The 17226-nt window shown below is 47.0% G+C and overlaps 1 protein-coding gene across 7 annotated transcripts in view; it reads right to left on the reverse strand.

The window, feature by feature from the left end:
* The window catches only part of LOC124044265 (high affinity cGMP-specific 3',5'-cyclic phosphodiesterase 9A-like), a 36642-nt gene extending 21764 nt beyond the window's left edge, over window positions 1-14878 (reverse strand). The window contains exons 1-4 of one of the 7 annotated variants that reach the window (XM_046363889.1): window positions 14821-14857; window positions 9771-9841; window positions 2005-2060; window positions 1356-1503 (exon numbers count right to left, since the gene is read on the reverse strand). In XM_046363889.1, the coding sequence (XP_046219845.1) occupies window positions 1356-1377 (22 nt within the window). In that variant the 5' untranslated portion in view covers window positions 1378-1503; window positions 2005-2060; window positions 9771-9841; window positions 14821-14857. Of the gene's footprint in view, window positions 1-1355; window positions 1504-2004; window positions 2409-9770; window positions 9842-14820 lie in introns of those variants that run through there. The other 6 variants (XM_046363890.1, XM_046363894.1, XM_046363893.1 and 3 more) reach the window with 6 other exon arrangements.
* Between the last annotated feature and the right edge of the window lie 2348 nt (window positions 14879-17226).

Here is a 17226-nt window from a genome sequence, read left to right on the forward strand (position 1 = left end):
ATCCGCTTGGTTCTCAGGGGCATCCGCTTGGTTCTCAGGGGCATCCGCTTGGTTCTCAGGGGCATCCGCTTGGTTCTCAGGGGCATCCGCTTGGTTCTCAGGGGCATCCGCTTGGTTCTCAGGGGCATCCGCTTGGTTCTCGGGGCATCCGCTTGGTTCTCAGGGCATCCGCTTGGTTCTCAGGGCATCCGCTTGGTTCTCAGGGCATCCGCTTGGTTCTCAGGGCATCCGCTTGGTTCTCAGGGCATCCGCTTGGTTCTCAGGGCATCCGCTTGGTTCTCAGGGCATCCGCTTGGTTCTCAGGGCATCCGCTTGGTTCTCAGGGCATCTGCATGGTTCTCAGGGCATCCGCTTGGTATTCCATTTGAGTTATTTTGAATCATTGTATGTCACGCTTTAACTAAAAGTCTCCTGATAACCAAAGCATCTTAAAGGACTATATTGCATTCTTCTATTGTCTGCATTTCAGGGTATCTGCTCTGCGGTCCCCTTACTATTCCCCGTGGCAGGTAACTGGACATGCACTGTGATATAAGAGGCTGCTTCCTCTCTGGGGAAAAACTCACTGTGATGTAAGAGGCTGCCTCCTCTCTGGGGAGAAACTCACTGTGATATAAGAGGCTGCCTCCTCTCTAGGGGAGAAACTCACTGTGATATAAGAGGCTTCCTCTCTGGGGAGAAACTCACTGTGATGTAAGATGTTGCTTCCTCTCTAGGGGAGAAACTCACTGTGATATAAGATGCTGCTTCCTCTCTGGGGAGAAACTCACTGTGATGTAAGATGCTGCTTCCTCTCTAGGGGAGAAACTCACTGTGATATAAGAGGCTGCCTCTCTGGGGAGAAACTCACTGTGATATAAGAGGCTGCCTCCTAACTGGGGAGAAACTCACTGTGATATAAGAGGCTGCTTCCTCTCTAGGGGAGAAACTCACTGTGATATAAGGCTGCTTCCTCTCTTGGGAGAAACTCACTGTGATATAAGAGGCTGCTTCCTCTCTGGGGAGAAACTCACTGTGATATAAGAGGCTGCCTCCTCTCTGGGGAGAAACTCACTGATATAAGAGGCTTCCTCTCTGGGGAGAAACTCACTGTGATATAAGAGGCTTCTTCTCTGGGGAGAAACTCACTGTGATATAAGAGGCTGCTTCCTCTTTAGGGGAGAAACTCACTGTGATATAAGAGGCTTCTTCTCTGGTGAGAAACTCACTGTGATATAAGATGCTGCCTCCTCTCTGGGGAGAAACTCACTGTGATATAAGAGGCTGCCTCTCTGGGGAGAAACTCACTGTGATGAAAGAGGCTGCCTCTCTGGGAGAAATAAAAACACAGACAGACACAGTACTGTGTTACTCACGCTCACCTCTCTTCTCCAACATCGCCAAGCGGTTTGTCACCTCCGTCTTCAGTTCGTTGATTTTAGACGCTCTGCAGAGACAACAAAGTGATGGACAGAGAGAGCAAGAGAGAGAGATGGGCAGAGAGAGAGATAAAAGGAGAGAGATCTACAGAGAGAGAGAGATGGACAGAGAGAGCAAGAGAGAGATGGGCAGAGAGAGAGAGATAAAAGGAGAGAGATGTACAGAGAGAGAGAGAGATGGACAGAGAGAGAAAAGGAGAGAGATGGACAGAGAGAGACACGGAGAGAGGACAGAGAGAGAGATGGGCAGAGAGAGAAAGAGAGAGAGAGAGATGGACAGAGAGAGAAAAGGAGAGAGGAGGACAGGGAGAGAGTGATGGACAGAGAGAAACAATGAGAGAGATGGACAGAGAGAGACACGGAGAGAGATGGAAAATAGAGAGAGAAAATGAGTAGAAGGATAGAGATAGCAAGGGAGGGAGGGAAGGGGAGAGAACAACAGGGACAGAAAGTATTGATTATCTGAAAGCAGCACACGCATTAATATAGTAACAGACAAATAGCAAGCATTTACGAAAACCAGAGAGAGAAAAAGCATTTACGAAGACGCAAAATGTCCATATCAAAGCAATATCAGTGCTCTTACCTGGAAAACTGCTCTGCCACCTGTGTCAATACATTCTGGAAGAGTTCCCTCTTTATCTGTGGGAAGGAAGGTGTAGGATGGTACTACACAGAAAATCTCAAACTCATACCACTTCACTCTGTGTTATAAAGACAACACTGCACACAGGTCTGAAGCCTTCACTCAACTATCGGCCTGAAGCCTTCACTCAACTATCGGCCTGAAGCCTTCACTCAACTATCGGCCTGAAGCCTTCACTCAACTATCGGCCTGAAGCCTTCACTCAACTATCGGCCTGAAGCCTTCACTCAACTATCGGCCTGAAGCCTTCACTCAACTATCGGCCTGAAGCCTTCACTCAACTATCGGCCTGAAGCCTTCACTCAACTATCGGCCTGAAGCCTTCACTCAACTATCTGGCCTGAAGCCTTCACTCAACTATCTGCCTGAAGCCTTCACTAAACTATCTGCCTTCATTAGAACTGAGCCTGGCGGTGTAACAGATATTGATTGGCCCTTCTCTCACACTCAAACACACACACACACACACACACACACACACACACACACACACACACACACACACACACACACACACACACACACACACACACACACACACACACACACACACACACACACACACACACACACACACACACACACACACACACACACACACACACACACACACTTTATGTAAACCAACGAGAGAATGAAAGCGACACAACAGATGGCAAAAGAAGAGGAGTAATTGTTCTTTTTTCTGTCTCACTACTGAATACAGTAGTGGTGTTTGGAGATGGTGCCAGTTGAATACAGTAGTGATGTTTGGAGATGGTGCCAGTTGAATACAGTAGTGATGTTTGGAGATGGTGCCAGTTGAATGCAGTAGTGATGTTTGGAGATGGTGCCAGTTGAATGCAGTAGTGATGTTTGGAGATGGTGCCAGTTGAATACAGTAGTGATGTTTGGAGATGGTGCCAGTTGAATACAGTAGTGATGTTTGGAGATGGTGCCCGCTGAATACAGTAGTGGTGTTTGGAGATGGTGCCAGTTGAATACAGTAGTGATGTTTGGAGATGGTGCCAGTTGAATGCAGTAGTGATGTTTGGAGATGGTGCCACTTGAATGCAGTAGTGATGTTTGGAGATGGTGCCCACTTGAATGCAGTAGTGATGTTTGGAGATGGTGCCCACTTGAATGCAGTAGGTGTTTGGAGATGGTGCCCACTGAATGCAGTAGGTGTTTGGAGATGGTGCCAGTTGAATACAGTAGTGGTGTTTGGTGATGGTGCCAGTTGAATACAGTAGTGGTGTTTGGTGATGGTGCCAGTTGAATACAGTAGTGGTGTTTGGAGATGGTGCCAGTTGAATACAGTAGTGGTGTTTGGTGATGGTGCCAGTTGAATACAGTAGTGGTGTTTGGAGATGGTGCCAGTTGAATACAGTAGTGGTGTTTGGAGATGGTGCCAGTTGAATACAGTAGTGGTGTTTGGAGATGGTGCCAGTTGAATACAGTAGTGGTGTTTGGAGATGGTGCCAGTTGAATGCAGTAGTGGTGTTTGGAGATGGTGCCAGTTGAATGCAGTAGGTGTTTGGAGATGGTGCCCGCTGAATGCAGTAGTGGTGTTTGGAGATGGTGCCAGCTGAATACAGTAGTGGTGTTTGGAGATGGTGCCAGCTGAATAGAGTAGTGGTGTTTGGAGATGGTGCCAGTTGAATACAGTAGTGGTGTTTGGAGATGGTGCCAGCTGAATACAGTAGTGGTGTTTGGAGATGGTGCCAGCTGAATACAGTAGTGGTGTTTGGAGATGGTGCCAGTTGAATACAGTAGTGGTGTTTGGTGATGGTGCCAGCTGAATACAGTAGTGGTGTTTGGAGATGGTGCCCGCTGAATACAGTAGTGGTGTTTGGAGATGGTGCCCGCTGAATACAGTAGTGGTGTTTGGAGATGGTGCCAGTTGAATACAGTAGTGGTGTTTGGCGATGGTGCCAGCTTGATATCTTAACAAGACACATAACTAAATGACAAAAACACAGCCCTGCTATTGTTGCAGAGCAAAGTGGTGGCCAAAGTTCACCTGAGAGGCCAATAAAAGTGCAGGTATGTGAACTAGTAAAACCACCGGTTGGCCGGGTCCCATTGTACACCGTGTCACATAAACGCCAGAACACTGTTTCACCAAGGGTCAGAGGTTAGGACCATACTAAGCCTCGCCTCCACGACAGCCACAGATAGTGTGTGTCTGTATCACTACCCAGAAGGTTACATCGTTGTAATAAAAACAACCAATTTGAGTGATGTGGAATTGAAACAGGTGACTGCAGTAAAGATTGGGAACAAAGACAAAAACCTGTTGTTTATGGACTTTTTCCCCCCCAGATGTTGAGCTAGTCTGTCTGTGTGCTCTTGTGTTTGAGTGATGAGGACAATATGTTGTTGTAACCAAGCAAGACAGTTAATGAAATAGTGTGTGTGTGTTTGTGTGTCTAAGTGTGTCTATTGCCTAAACATGTTATTGATTATGCTCTTTTACGTGCTGTTTGCACGTCAGGTATGTGGGTAAGTGTGTGTGTGTTACTTTCGTAAATATATTTGTCAAACACCTATATTTCAGTGGCAATTGACGAGACGGAAACTGACTAAATAGTCCCAGATAAACAGATTTTTCATTTCGGCTGACTAGATTTTGTCTGTGACAAGATGTTTAACTAGTAAATGGACTGGACAAGATGTTTTAGAGAGAATGAGGGCTTTTCAGTGTTATTTGTTTGGTCCAATCAAAAGCATGCATGGTATTTTCAGAATTGTAAGGCTTTCTCACTGCAATGTTGCAATGGTGTAATTGGTGGAAAATAAATACCACGCCCAGGTTACAAATCACTGATGCAAATAAGGCACGCCATGGCTACTCTACCGGTGGTACAAGCACCCGGTAGAAAAAGAAGCCACTTCACTTACCGTGTCGATTCAAACAAGACCGAATGCAATGACTGATAGGGGCGCTATGTTGAAGTCACCGTGCCCTCATCTAGGCCCTCCCCCACCAGTGTGTTGAAGTCACCATGCCTCCATCTTGGCTCTCCCCCACCAGTGTGTTGAAGTCACCATGCCTCCATCTTGGCCCTCCCCCACCATTGTGTTGAGCCACTGTGCCTCCATCTTGGCCCTCCCCCACCATTGTGCTAAAGCCACCGTGCCTCCATCTTGGCCCTCCCCCACCATTGTGCTAAAGCCACCGTGCCCACATCTTGGCCCTCCCCCACCATTGTGCTAAAGCCACCGTGCCCACATCTTGGCTCTCCCCCACCATTGTGCTAAAGCCACCGTGCCCACATCTTGGCCCTCCCCACCATTGTGCTAAAGCCACCGTGCCCACATCTTGGCCCTTCCCACCATTGTGCTAAAGCCACCGTGCCCACATCTTGGCCCTCCCCACCATTGTGCTAAAGCCACCGTGCCCACATCTTGGCCCTCCCCCACCATTGTGCTAAAGCCACCGTGCCCACATCTTGGCCCTCCCCACCATTGTGCTAAAGCCACCGTGCCCACATCTTGGCCCTCCCCACCATTGTGCTAAAGCCACTGTGCCTCCATCTTGGCTCTCCCCCACCATTGTAAAAAATATTTTGGAAGCTATAGAAATGCATTATTTATTATGTTTTTATTTAATCTTTATTTTAACAGGGAAGACATATTGAGACTTAGGTTTCTTTTCCTGCCCTGTATAATACAACATACCCCGAACAAAAATATAAAACGCAACACGCAACCATTTCAAAGATTTTACATTTCATATGAGGAAATCTGTCAATTGAAATAAATTCATTAAGCCCTAGTCTATGGATTTCACATGAATGGGAATACAGAAACTAATCTTTTGGTCACAGATACGTTGATAAAAAAGGTAGGGGTGTGGATGAGAAAACCAGTCGGTATCTGGTGTGAGGCACGGCCTCATGCAGCGCGACACCTCCTTCACATAGGGTTTATCAGGCTGTTGATTGTGGCCTGTAGAATGTTCTCCCACTCCTCTTCAATGGCTGTACGAAGTTGCTTGGATATTGGCGGGAACTGAAATACGCTGTCGTACACGTCGATCCAGAGTATCCCAAATTTGCTCAATGGGTGACATGTCTGGCAATGGGAGAACTGGGACATTTTTAGCTTCCAAGAATTGTGTAAAATGGTCTGGGAAGAACATTGGTATGGCAATTCAATAATAGACAATAATGTATTGAGCCTCTAGCCTACTACACAAACCTAATTGCTACAGTACTGTTTTTAATAGGTTTATGATTTTTACTCTGATTCTGTCTATATAAGGTCCCACAGTTGAAAAGTGCATGTCAGAGTAAAACCCAAGCCATGAGGTCGAAGGAATTGTCCGTAGAGCTCTGAGACAGGATTGTGTCGAGGCACAGATCTGGGGAAGGGTACCAAAAATGTCTGCAGCATTGAAGGTCCCCAAGAACACAGTGGCCTCCATCATTCTGAAATGGAAGAAGTTTGGAACCAGCTTCCTAGAGCTGGCCACACGGCCAAACTGAGCAATCACGGGAGAATGGCCTTGGTCAGAGAGGTGCCCAAGGCCCTGATGGTCACTCCGACAGAGCTCTAGCGTTCCTCTGTGGAGATGGGAGAACCTTCCAGAAGGACAAACATCTCTGCAACACTCCACCAATCAGGCCTTTATGGTAGAGTGGCCAGACGGAAGTCACTCCTCTGTAAGGCACATGACAGCCCGCTTGGAGTTTACCAAAAGGCACCTAAAGACTCTCAGACCATGAGAAACAAGATTCTCTGGTCTGATGAAACGAAGAGTGGCCTGAATGCCAAGTGTCACGTCTGGATGATACCATCCCTATGGTGAAGGCTGGTGTGGTAGCATCATGCTGTGGGGATGTTTTTCAGCAGCAGGGACTGGGAGACTAATCCGGATTGAGGCAAAGATGAACAGAGCAAAGTACAGAGAGATCCTTGATGAAAACCTGCTCCAGAGCGCTCCGGACCTCAGACTGGGGTGAGGGTTCACCTTCCAACAGGACAATGACCCAAAGCACACAACCAAGACAGCGCAGGAGTGGCTTTGGGACAAGTCTCTGAATGTCCTTGAGTGGCCCAGCCAGAGCCCGGACTTGAACCCGATCGAACATCTCTGAAGAGACCTGAAAATAGCTGTGCAGCAACACTCCCCATCCAACCTGACAGAGCTTGAGAGGATCTGCAGAGAAGAATGGGAGAAACTCCCAAAATACAGGTGTGCCAAGCTTGTAGCATCATACCCAAGAAGACACAATGCTGTAATCACTGCCAAAAGGTGCTTCAACAAAGTACTGAGTAAAGGGTCTGAATACTTAAGTAAATGTGGTATTTCATTAAAAAAAAAATTTTTTTTATTGTGTATAGATTGATTAGGAAAAAAACTATGCAATCCATTTTAGAATAAGGCTGTAACGTAACAAAATGTGGAAAAAGTAAAGGGGTCAAAGTCACTGTACATCATTGGAAAAAATACTACCAGCCTGGAGAGACATTTGAAAGCTCAATATATATCATCGACCCCATCCACGCCACAAAACACCGAGGTAGGCGCTATCCCATTCACATTTAGAGCATAATACGCTCAGGTAATAACAGATAGATAATTTAATACCTTTATTTAACTAGGCAAGTCAGTTAAGAGCAAATTCCTATTTAATGGACGGCCTAGGAACAGTGGGTTAACTGCCTGTTCAGGGGTAGAACGACAGATTTGTACCTTGTCAGCTCGGGGGTTTGAACTTGCAACCTTCTCGGTTACTAGTCCAACACGCTAACCACTAGGGTAGCTAGTTAGTTTGCTGCAACCTATCAGACCACTACTACTGACAGACCTTTGATTACAATACAGCTACAGTCTGTCAAGGGACACAGGGCTCCAGACTGCAACGATTTAGTGGCATTTTGCGACCCATTGACTTGACTTGTGAGAGTTACATTTGAATGTATTGGTCGTATCAGTGTGGGCTGAACATTCATTACACGGCCAACACACTCAAAAGTTTCAAAACATTCAGGAAAATTCAGGATCCTTATTTTAACAGTAACAATAATAAGGGTTCTAACTGGAAACGAAAAGGGTTCTTAGAAGGGTTCTCCTATTGGGGACAGCCGAAGAACCCTTTTAGGTTCTATATAGCACCTTTTTGTTTTAAGCGTGTAGGACAAGGCGATGTGTGTTTGTGCTCATGGAAGTCAGTGATTTATGTTTAATATAGGTTAATGAGGCAATACAAGGCGATGTGTGTTTGTGCTCATGGAAGTCAGTGATTTATGTTTAATATAGGTTAATGAGGCAATACAAGGCGATGTGACTAATATAAAGGGCATTTATTTTAGGAGCCCGCGCGCTCCCGAGTGGCGCAGCAGTATAAGGCACTGCATCTCAGTGCAGACACCCTGGTTCGAATCCAGGCTGTATCACAACTGGCTGTGATTGTCCCATAGGGCGGCGCACAATTGGCCCAGCGTCGTCTTGATTTGGCCGGTGTAGGCGGTCATTGTAAATAAGAATTTGTTCCTAACTGACTTGCCTAGTTAAATAAAGAAAGAATATATGCTAATTTGGTATGTGCTTGTCAGCCATGTATTTTTATTTGCGTAGCGTGTGAAAACCCCCTGGTCCACTAGGTCTCACCAGCTAGCTGTGCACCAGTCAGGGGTACCACGCTGTACGGTGACCTTTAACACACACACACACAAGTTTAGACAGGAAGTGGTGCGGAACTCCAATACTGTACACCCCCCCCCCTTCCTTCTAATTAGACGTGCTGTCAATGTCCTCTCCTCTTCCTCCCACTGTCTTACTCAGCATCTGAAGTGTGAGGACACGTTGGTGGATGTGTGTGTGAGAGTGAGCAGGATCTGGCTTCACTGTTTCACCCTGACAGTGGATCTGGGTGTTTTTGTTTTTTTACTAACCCTGGGCCATAGGGCACAATCTGGGATATGTCCTTCTGTTCAATGGACATTTCAATGATATAACCATTAACCCTTGAAGAACATCATTTATTATGCTTGTGAGCTTAGCCTGCTGAAATGACAGATTGTACCTTCACGGACCAATGTGTAATGTTTTTCTATAAGTGTGTACGCGACAGCGCCTATCTCTCGGTGTTGAGTGGCATGTTGGGGTCGATGGACACCATGGCTCCTGTGGAGTCCAGCAGAGACAAGGTGGTGTTCCTGTCCAAAACAGACAAAGCAGGGACACTCTTTGAGGATGTGTCCCACTACAGTTCAATGAAGAGGGTGTAGGCGTTTGGCACATTCCAAAATATCAATCAAAGAAACCAAGCGAGAGATAGTCAAGACTACTGGGACCTATGACCCTGTATCCTTTAATTATGGTTGTGTACTCATCTAATAGAAGTGATTGTCAAAACAACAGAAACTGGGTGGTTTGAGCCCTGAATGCTGATTGGCTGACAGTCGTGGTATAGCATTATTACTGCTCCAATTACATTGGTAACCAGTTTATAATATCAATAAGGCACCTTGGGGGTTTCTGGTACATGGTATATGGCCAATATACCACGGCTAAGGTCTTTATCCAGGTACTCCACGTTGCGTCGTGCATAAGAACAGCCTTTAGCCGTGGTATATTGGCTATATACACCACAAACCCCCAAGGTGCCTTATTGCTTAAGTAGAAAACCAGTCAAGAGGACATGAAAATGAAAGGATCAAAGACAAAATACTTTAGACTAAAGAGAGGAAAAGAGAGCTGAGCAAAGCAATACCTTGGGATACCCAGAACGCTGCAAAACAACTCTCTGATATCGTACGGGCTGCAGAACCTGCTGAAGACCACCTACGGGAACAGTAGCCAAGACATGCAACATAGTGATGATCCAAAAATATATAATGATGTAAAATGTAAACAGAGTCCGCATTTAGTACATCATGTTCGGCATGTGAGGCAAAACGTTCATGTTCATATAACAACCATCATGTGTGTGGATATAAGGGAGAAAGCATTTCTAGAATATATTGAACATATGCTGACACATTCAGTGTTATGTAAATAGAGATTGGAGATGCTGATGCTGTTACTAGCTGTGGAATACTTTCCTAATGATCAGGGTGGTACAGCAAACCAGTGTTTTTAGTCAGCTTGTTCTACAACAGCCCTCAAGAGTACAGTGTGAGAGAAAATGGACAAAACCCACCATCGGTCGGTACCCCCTGTAAATAACCTCATTATTGTTGTGTTCTTGTGTTAGTCTATATTTTAAAAATGTTACTTGAGTTTATTTAGTGAATATTTTTTTAAACTCTATTTTCTTAAAACCGCATTGTTGGTTGTAAAGCATTTCACGGTAAGGGTAGACCTGTAGAATACGGAGCATGTGACAAATACAATTTGATTCGATTTGAAAAGGACTCTGCCTGGTGTCTGCATTGGCAGGTCTCCCATTCTGGGCTTTTATTTTAATGACAAATATGTAGATTCCCCCGATCACCCTTCTTCTTTTATTGCCTTCCAAACAAGGTTGAGCGCCATCATCACCAGTGACAAGTCAGCCAGTCATCTCTACTGTCAACCCCAGCCCCGAGCTTCACTATCTCTACTGTCAACCCCAGCCCTTAGCTTCTCTATCTCTACTGTCAACCCCAGCCCTTAGCTTCTCTATCTCTACTGTCAACCCCAGCCCTTAGCTTCTCTATCTCTACTGTCAACCCCAGCCCCGAGCTTCTCTATCTCTACTGTCAACCCCAGCCCAGAGCTTCACTATCTCTACTGTCAACCCCAGCCCCGAGCTTCTCTATCTCTACTGTCAACCCCAGCCCCGAGCTTCACTATCTCTACTGTCAACCCCAGCCCCGAGCTTCACTATCTCTACTGTCAACCCCAGCCCCGAGCTTCACTATCTCTACTGTCAACCCCAGCCCCGAGCTTCACCATCTCTACTGTCAACCCCAGCCCAGAGCTTCACTATCTCTACTGTCAACCCCAGCCCCGAGCTTCACTATCTCTACTGTCAACCCCAGCCCCGAGCTTCACTATCTCTACTGTCAACCCCAGCCCCGAGCTTCACTATCTCTACTGTCAACCCCAGCCCCGAGCTTCACTATCTCTACTGTCAACCCCAGCCCCGAGCTTCACTATCTCTACTGTCAACCCCAGCCACGAGCTTCACTATCTCTACTGTCAACCCCAGCCCCGAGCTTCACTATCTCTACTGTCAACCCCAGCCCCGAGCTTCACTATCTCTACTGTCAACCCCAGCCCCGAGCTTCACCATCTCTACTGTCAACCCCAGCCCCGAGCTTCACCATCTCTACTGTCAACCCCAGCCCCGAGCTTCACCATCTCTACTGTCAACCCCAGCCCCGAGCTTCACCATCTCTACTGTCAACCCCAGCCCCGAGCTTCACCATCTCTACTGTCAACCCCAGCCCCGAGCTTCACCATCTCTACTGTCAACCCCAGCCCCGAGCTTCACCATCTCTACTGTCAACCCCAGCCCCGAGCTTCACCATCTCTACTGTCAACCCCAGCCCCGAGCTTCACCATCTCTACTGTCAACCCCAGCCCCGAGCTTCACCATCTCTACTGTCAACCCCAGCCCCGAGCTTCACCATCTCTACTGTCAACCCCAGCCCCGAGCTTCACCATCTCTACTGTCAACCCCAGCCCCGAGCTTCACCATCTCTACTGTCAACCCCAGCCCCGAGCTTCACCATCTCTACTGTCAACCCCAGCCCCGAGCTTCACCATCTCTACTGTCAACCCCAGCCCCGAGCTTCACCATCTCTACTGTCAACCCCAGCCCCGAGCTTCACCATCTCTACTGTCAACCCCAGCCCCGAGCTTCACCATCTCTACTGTCAACCCCAGCCCCGAGCTTCACCATCTCTACTGTCAACCCCAGCCCCGAGCTTCACCATCTCTACTGTCAACCCCAGCCCCGAGCTTCACCATCTCTACTGTCAACCCCAGCCCCGAGCTTCACCATCTCTACTGTCAACCCCAGCCCCGAGCTTCACCATCTCTACTGTTAACCCCAGCCCCGAGCTTCACTATCTCTACTGTCAACCCCAGCCCCGAGCTTCACTATCTCTACTGTCAACCCCAGCCCCGAGCTTCACTATCTCTACTGTCAACCCCAGCCCCGAGCTTCACTATCTCTACTGTCAACCCCAGCCCCGAGCTTCACTATCTCTACTGTCAACCCCAGCCCCGAGCTTCACTATCTCTACTGTCAACCCCAGCCCCGAGCTTCACTATCTCTACTGTCAACCCCAGCCCCGAGCTTCACTATCTCTACTGTCAACCCCAGCCCCGAGCTTCACTATCTCTACTGTCAACCCCAGCCCCGAGCTTCACTATCTCTACTGTCAACCCCAGCTTCACTATCTCTACTGTCAACCCCAGCCCTTAGCTTCTCTATCTCTACTGTCAACCCCAGCCCCGAGCTTCACTATCTCTACTGTCAACCCCAGCTCCGAGCTTCACTATCTCTACTGTCAACCCCAGCCCCGAGCTTCACTATCTCTACTGTCAACCCCAGCCCCGAGCTTCACTATCTCTACTGTCAACCCCAGCTTCACTATCTCTACTGTCAACCCCAGCCCTTAGCTTCTCTATCTCTACTGTCAACCCCAGCCCCGAGCTTCACTATCTCTACTGTCAACCCCAGCTCCGAGCTTCACTATCTCTACTGTCAACCCCAGCCCCGACCTTCACTATCTCTACTGTCAACCCCAGCCCCGACCTTCACTATCTCTACTGTCAACCCCAGCCCCGACCTTCACTATCTCTACTGTCAACCCCAGCCCCGACCTTCACTATCTCTACTGTCAACCCCAGCCCCGAGCTTCACTATCTCTACTGTCAACCCCAGCCCCGAGCTTCACTATCTCTACTGTCAACCCCAGCCCCGAGCTTCACTATCTCTACTGTCAACCCCAGCTTCACTATCTCTACTGTCAACCCCAGCCCTTAGCTTCTCTATCTCTACTGTCAACCCCAGCCCCGAGCTTCACTATCTCTACTGTCAACCCCAGCTCCGAGCTTCACTATCTCTACTGTCAACCCCAGCCCCGACCTTCACTATCTCTACTGTCAACCCCAGCCCCGACCTTCACTATCTCTACTGTCAACCCCAGCCCCGACCTTCACTATCTCTACTGTCAACCCCAGCCCCGACCTTCACTATCTCTACTGTCAACCCCAGCCCCGACCTTCACTATCTCTACTGTCAACCCCAGCCCCGACCTTCACTATCTCTACTGTCAACCCCAGCCCCGACCTTCACTATCTCTACTGTCAACCCCAGCCCCTTGCTTCACTTACCAGCTTCACCAAGACAGATGATTTTGACCCAGAATTCTTTTGATGCGTTTCTTGTTTATATCAATTGTAAAGACATTATCATTTGCTTTTTTTTGTTGTCAAATTTGTTCTGCAGTTATCGGAGGTCACGGATAAACAATGTGATTCTATGTTTAACGGAGATATTCTGTGTAAAAAGTGATGTGGGAGGGCAAAAAAAAGCCTACAATGACGCACTTAGCTGTTCTATAAGTCAGGGGTTAGATCAAGAGCGTTTTCAAGTGCAACGTTAAAGGGCAATTCCGCCACTTTAAAATCTCATAATTGTTATCTCCAGAACGAAACCAGTGTCTACATATGTGAAAACGGTGCGTTTCTATAACATGAGGTTATAAAGATAAGGTCCTAGAAAATGCTTCTCTGTGACATCACAGGGTAGGATTAAAAGAAGAAAAAAACAGTGATTTTCCAAACGTACAGTTATGAATATAACTATTGTTCTCTGAAGAAGGGAACGAGGTATAGCATACTATGGGGAGTCAACGACCAATCATATTCACCTGAAGAAACAAATCACGCCCAATTAGCCAATGGATGCCGAGCCCACCCTCGGAAACCTTGCCTTCCTGGCTATAATACCGTGTCTTGCATTCATTTCCTCAATTCAGTACGGCTCTTCAGCGAGCCCAAACCCCAAAATGTGCTATACCCAGTGGGGATTTTAGTGTGTAAATCTTGGTGGGGCAAACTTTTTTTTAGATGCATGCCAGCAAAGCCACTACACAACAAAACACTAAACGATACATGAATTGCACTATAACGGTGACAAACGGTGCCCACACACTGTTAGGGCCTACATAAAGCTGTCCCAACAGCAGAGTCCCACCAGCAGAGTCCCACCAGCAGAGTTCCAGTCCCAACACCTTACCACTACAACAACTGGCTATCAGCTGAGCCTTGTCTGCCAGTGAAAACAGTTAATTCAGCCTCATTTACTACCTTTAAAAAAAACATAGCTTATATGGCTGACTTGCTTTAATAAATGTGGTTTATACTGACAATTGAGATGTACAAACTATGGTATAATAAGCGGATAACAGGCCATCTGTAATTTTGATTACGACATTAATGAGCGAGCTAGGATGGATGTTGTCAATAATTTGTTCAGCACTTTTGAAATGTGCAGCGACAGAATTCAGAACATGGGCCGTTCTTACAGTGTTCTCCCTATACACCAAGTCAGAACTGTAGGGTAAATACAGGGGATATATATAAGCAGACAATGAAAGCTCTTACAATATTCAGTGATTAAATTTCACTAAAACAGGCTATAGGCTACATGTGCACCACCAAGTCAGAACAGGGACCAAATTATTAGGTTGGGGCACATGGGCTACTAGCGTCTTACTACACAACATACACTGAGTATTACTTTCTCAGCCACAGTATACATATCTCCCTGTCATATTACATCATTTAAGCAGCAGCATACAAGATGTTTTTGGACTCACCTTGTTGTGCTGTGCTCACTTGAACAGGAAGGTGGTACGGCAGTCCTTCGTGGGCAAATGTTGTCATCAAAGTCTGGCTGGCATTCTCTGTATTTATGGTGCTTTCAAGACAACTGGGAACAAGGAAAAAACAAGGTCGATTCATGATGACATCAGTGATCTTCAGGTCAGAGCTCTGGAAGAGGCCAGAATTTACGGCTTGCAATTCCGAGTTGGAGGACCGTTCAAAATGTATTTTCCCAGTCAGAACAATTTTTTCCCGAGTTCCATTTGTCTAGAACTCATGGAAGTCAGATTTCCCAGGTCTGAGTTTACAGTTGTTTTGAGCACTGCAGAAGTTATGCTGGATTGACAGCATTGCCAATGTTGAATGTTTATCCTTTTAAGCTTGGAAAAAAGACCCTCAAACCCAAACTTGGGACCACACACCCACTCCACTGAATAGCAGGCTAGTGATGGCTTTCCAATGCTTGCCACCAATTCCTTCTAAACCACTCATTGTTGAATTTGTGATTTCCAAATTGTCCAATGAGCACCAGTATGTTTATCTACAATTTCTCTTCATTATTTCTCTTCATATGACAAGGATTAAAAAAGCATTTGCCAGTAAATTGTCGACTTGATTCATGATGATGACTGCTAGATTGCTAGCTAAGATTTTGAAAGTATCATGTTGACAGTCCAATCAAAGCTACTGTAGATATAACGTGATTTTACATGATTTTATCTGTGGCCAATGACCTTGAGCCTTCTTGGATGGGCACTTATAATGTAACTCTATGGCAGCACCCAAGGGGCTTGAATCTTCGAGCTATACCCTTAGACTTGGCGGTGACGTAGTGTCCCCATGAGTGGCAGAACACTGAGCCAATCACAGAGCAACTAGAGAACATTACCCAATCACGGTGCAACTGAAAACATTACCAACCCCTACACTGTGTATTTCCCGCTGGCTTCCCCACCACCACAAAAAGCACTGAGCTAGGCTGAAACACCTGCATTTTGGAGCTGCCTTACTCAATAAAGCAAAAAAAGAGAAGTTTGTATGCCGCTTTATTACATTATTTGTAAATTGGTATGTGACACGTATTAATATCAAAATAATATGCTAAAAAGGTGGGGCTCAAAACAGGTGGGGCTCTGAATGAAGGGTCGCCACTGGTTATACCTCATTCTCTCCTTCAGGGAACAGTAGTTATATTCAGAACTGTGCGTTCCCTTTCAGTCCTTCACTTTGTAAAACATACTATGGGGGACACACAATCACACCTCAAGCAGACTCAGAGGGACCAAACTAGGAGGCGCACAGCAGCCCAAGCACACACAGGTTCCACGGGCTCCAAATAGGGGTGACAGAAGCCACCTTTTTCACTAATACTTAGCCGAGAAGCCTGAACTGTCAGAGCCTCATAAAGGGAACCAAAACCTACTGCAACTTGGCTATGCGGACTGACACGTTGCCACTGCAGCTGAAGTCCATAGACACCACGGTTCCAAGAACAGTACTTACGTTGTGAGCCTGAAATGTCAGAAACCGCAAGTTCAAAACAACAGAACACCTGTCAGCACACACACGCTGCATATCATCGAACAGAGTCGATGAACCACGGCAGCCCAAGGCTCAAACCATTTATCCGGATTACGGGTTACTTGTCCTCTTCTGCCAGGGAGCATCCACAATCCAAAGGGAAAGACACTGCTTAGAAAAGCACCCAGAGCTGGATTAGAGAAACAGACAAAAGCTGGTCACAAACAGACAAAAAGCTGGTCACAAACCTAAATATCCTTGGTCCTATCCATGTACTGTAGGTGCGTAAAGCTGAACACAGACCATTCTACCTCCATTGTTCGCTGGAAGCGAATGGGGGAAGTGAGACAGGCAACAGATCGAATGCCAGGGACCTGTAAGACACAGCATCAGGACAAGGCATCACTTTGGAGTCGCAAGGTGCAAACTCTAAACTGGAAGGGTGTACTGATAGCGTGTGGAGATCCCCCAACGCGCTTGGCCCGACTCCAAGGCCATGAGAAGGGCAGTCTTGTCGCAAAGGACCTTCAGGTCCACAGACTCCAATGGTTCAAACGCAGGCTCAAACAGAGCGTCAAGGACCAAAGCCAGGCTCCAGGCTCCAGGTCCCAGGTCCCAGGTCCCAGGTCCGTGCCATAGGCTTAGACACTGGTCTGAGCCAACGCACGCCTTTCAGGAACTACACCACCAGAGGATGAGACCCCTGGGTAGAGCCGTCAATCCCTACATAACACGCCGAGTTGGCTGACATATGAATGTGGAAAAAGAAAGGCCCTGCTCTCTTTGGTGGACATCAAAATGTCCACCAAAGAGCTCTGAAAAGGACCCTCAAACGCACACCACTTGTATACAACCTTCTCGTCACGCCACGACTGTAT

Source organism: Oncorhynchus gorbuscha, linkage group LG09 (genome assembly GCF_021184085.1).
Source record: "Oncorhynchus gorbuscha isolate QuinsamMale2020 ecotype Even-year linkage group LG09, OgorEven_v1.0, whole genome shotgun sequence".
In the NCBI taxonomy this organism is placed as follows: Eukaryota; Metazoa; Chordata; class Actinopteri; order Salmoniformes; family Salmonidae; genus Oncorhynchus; species Oncorhynchus gorbuscha.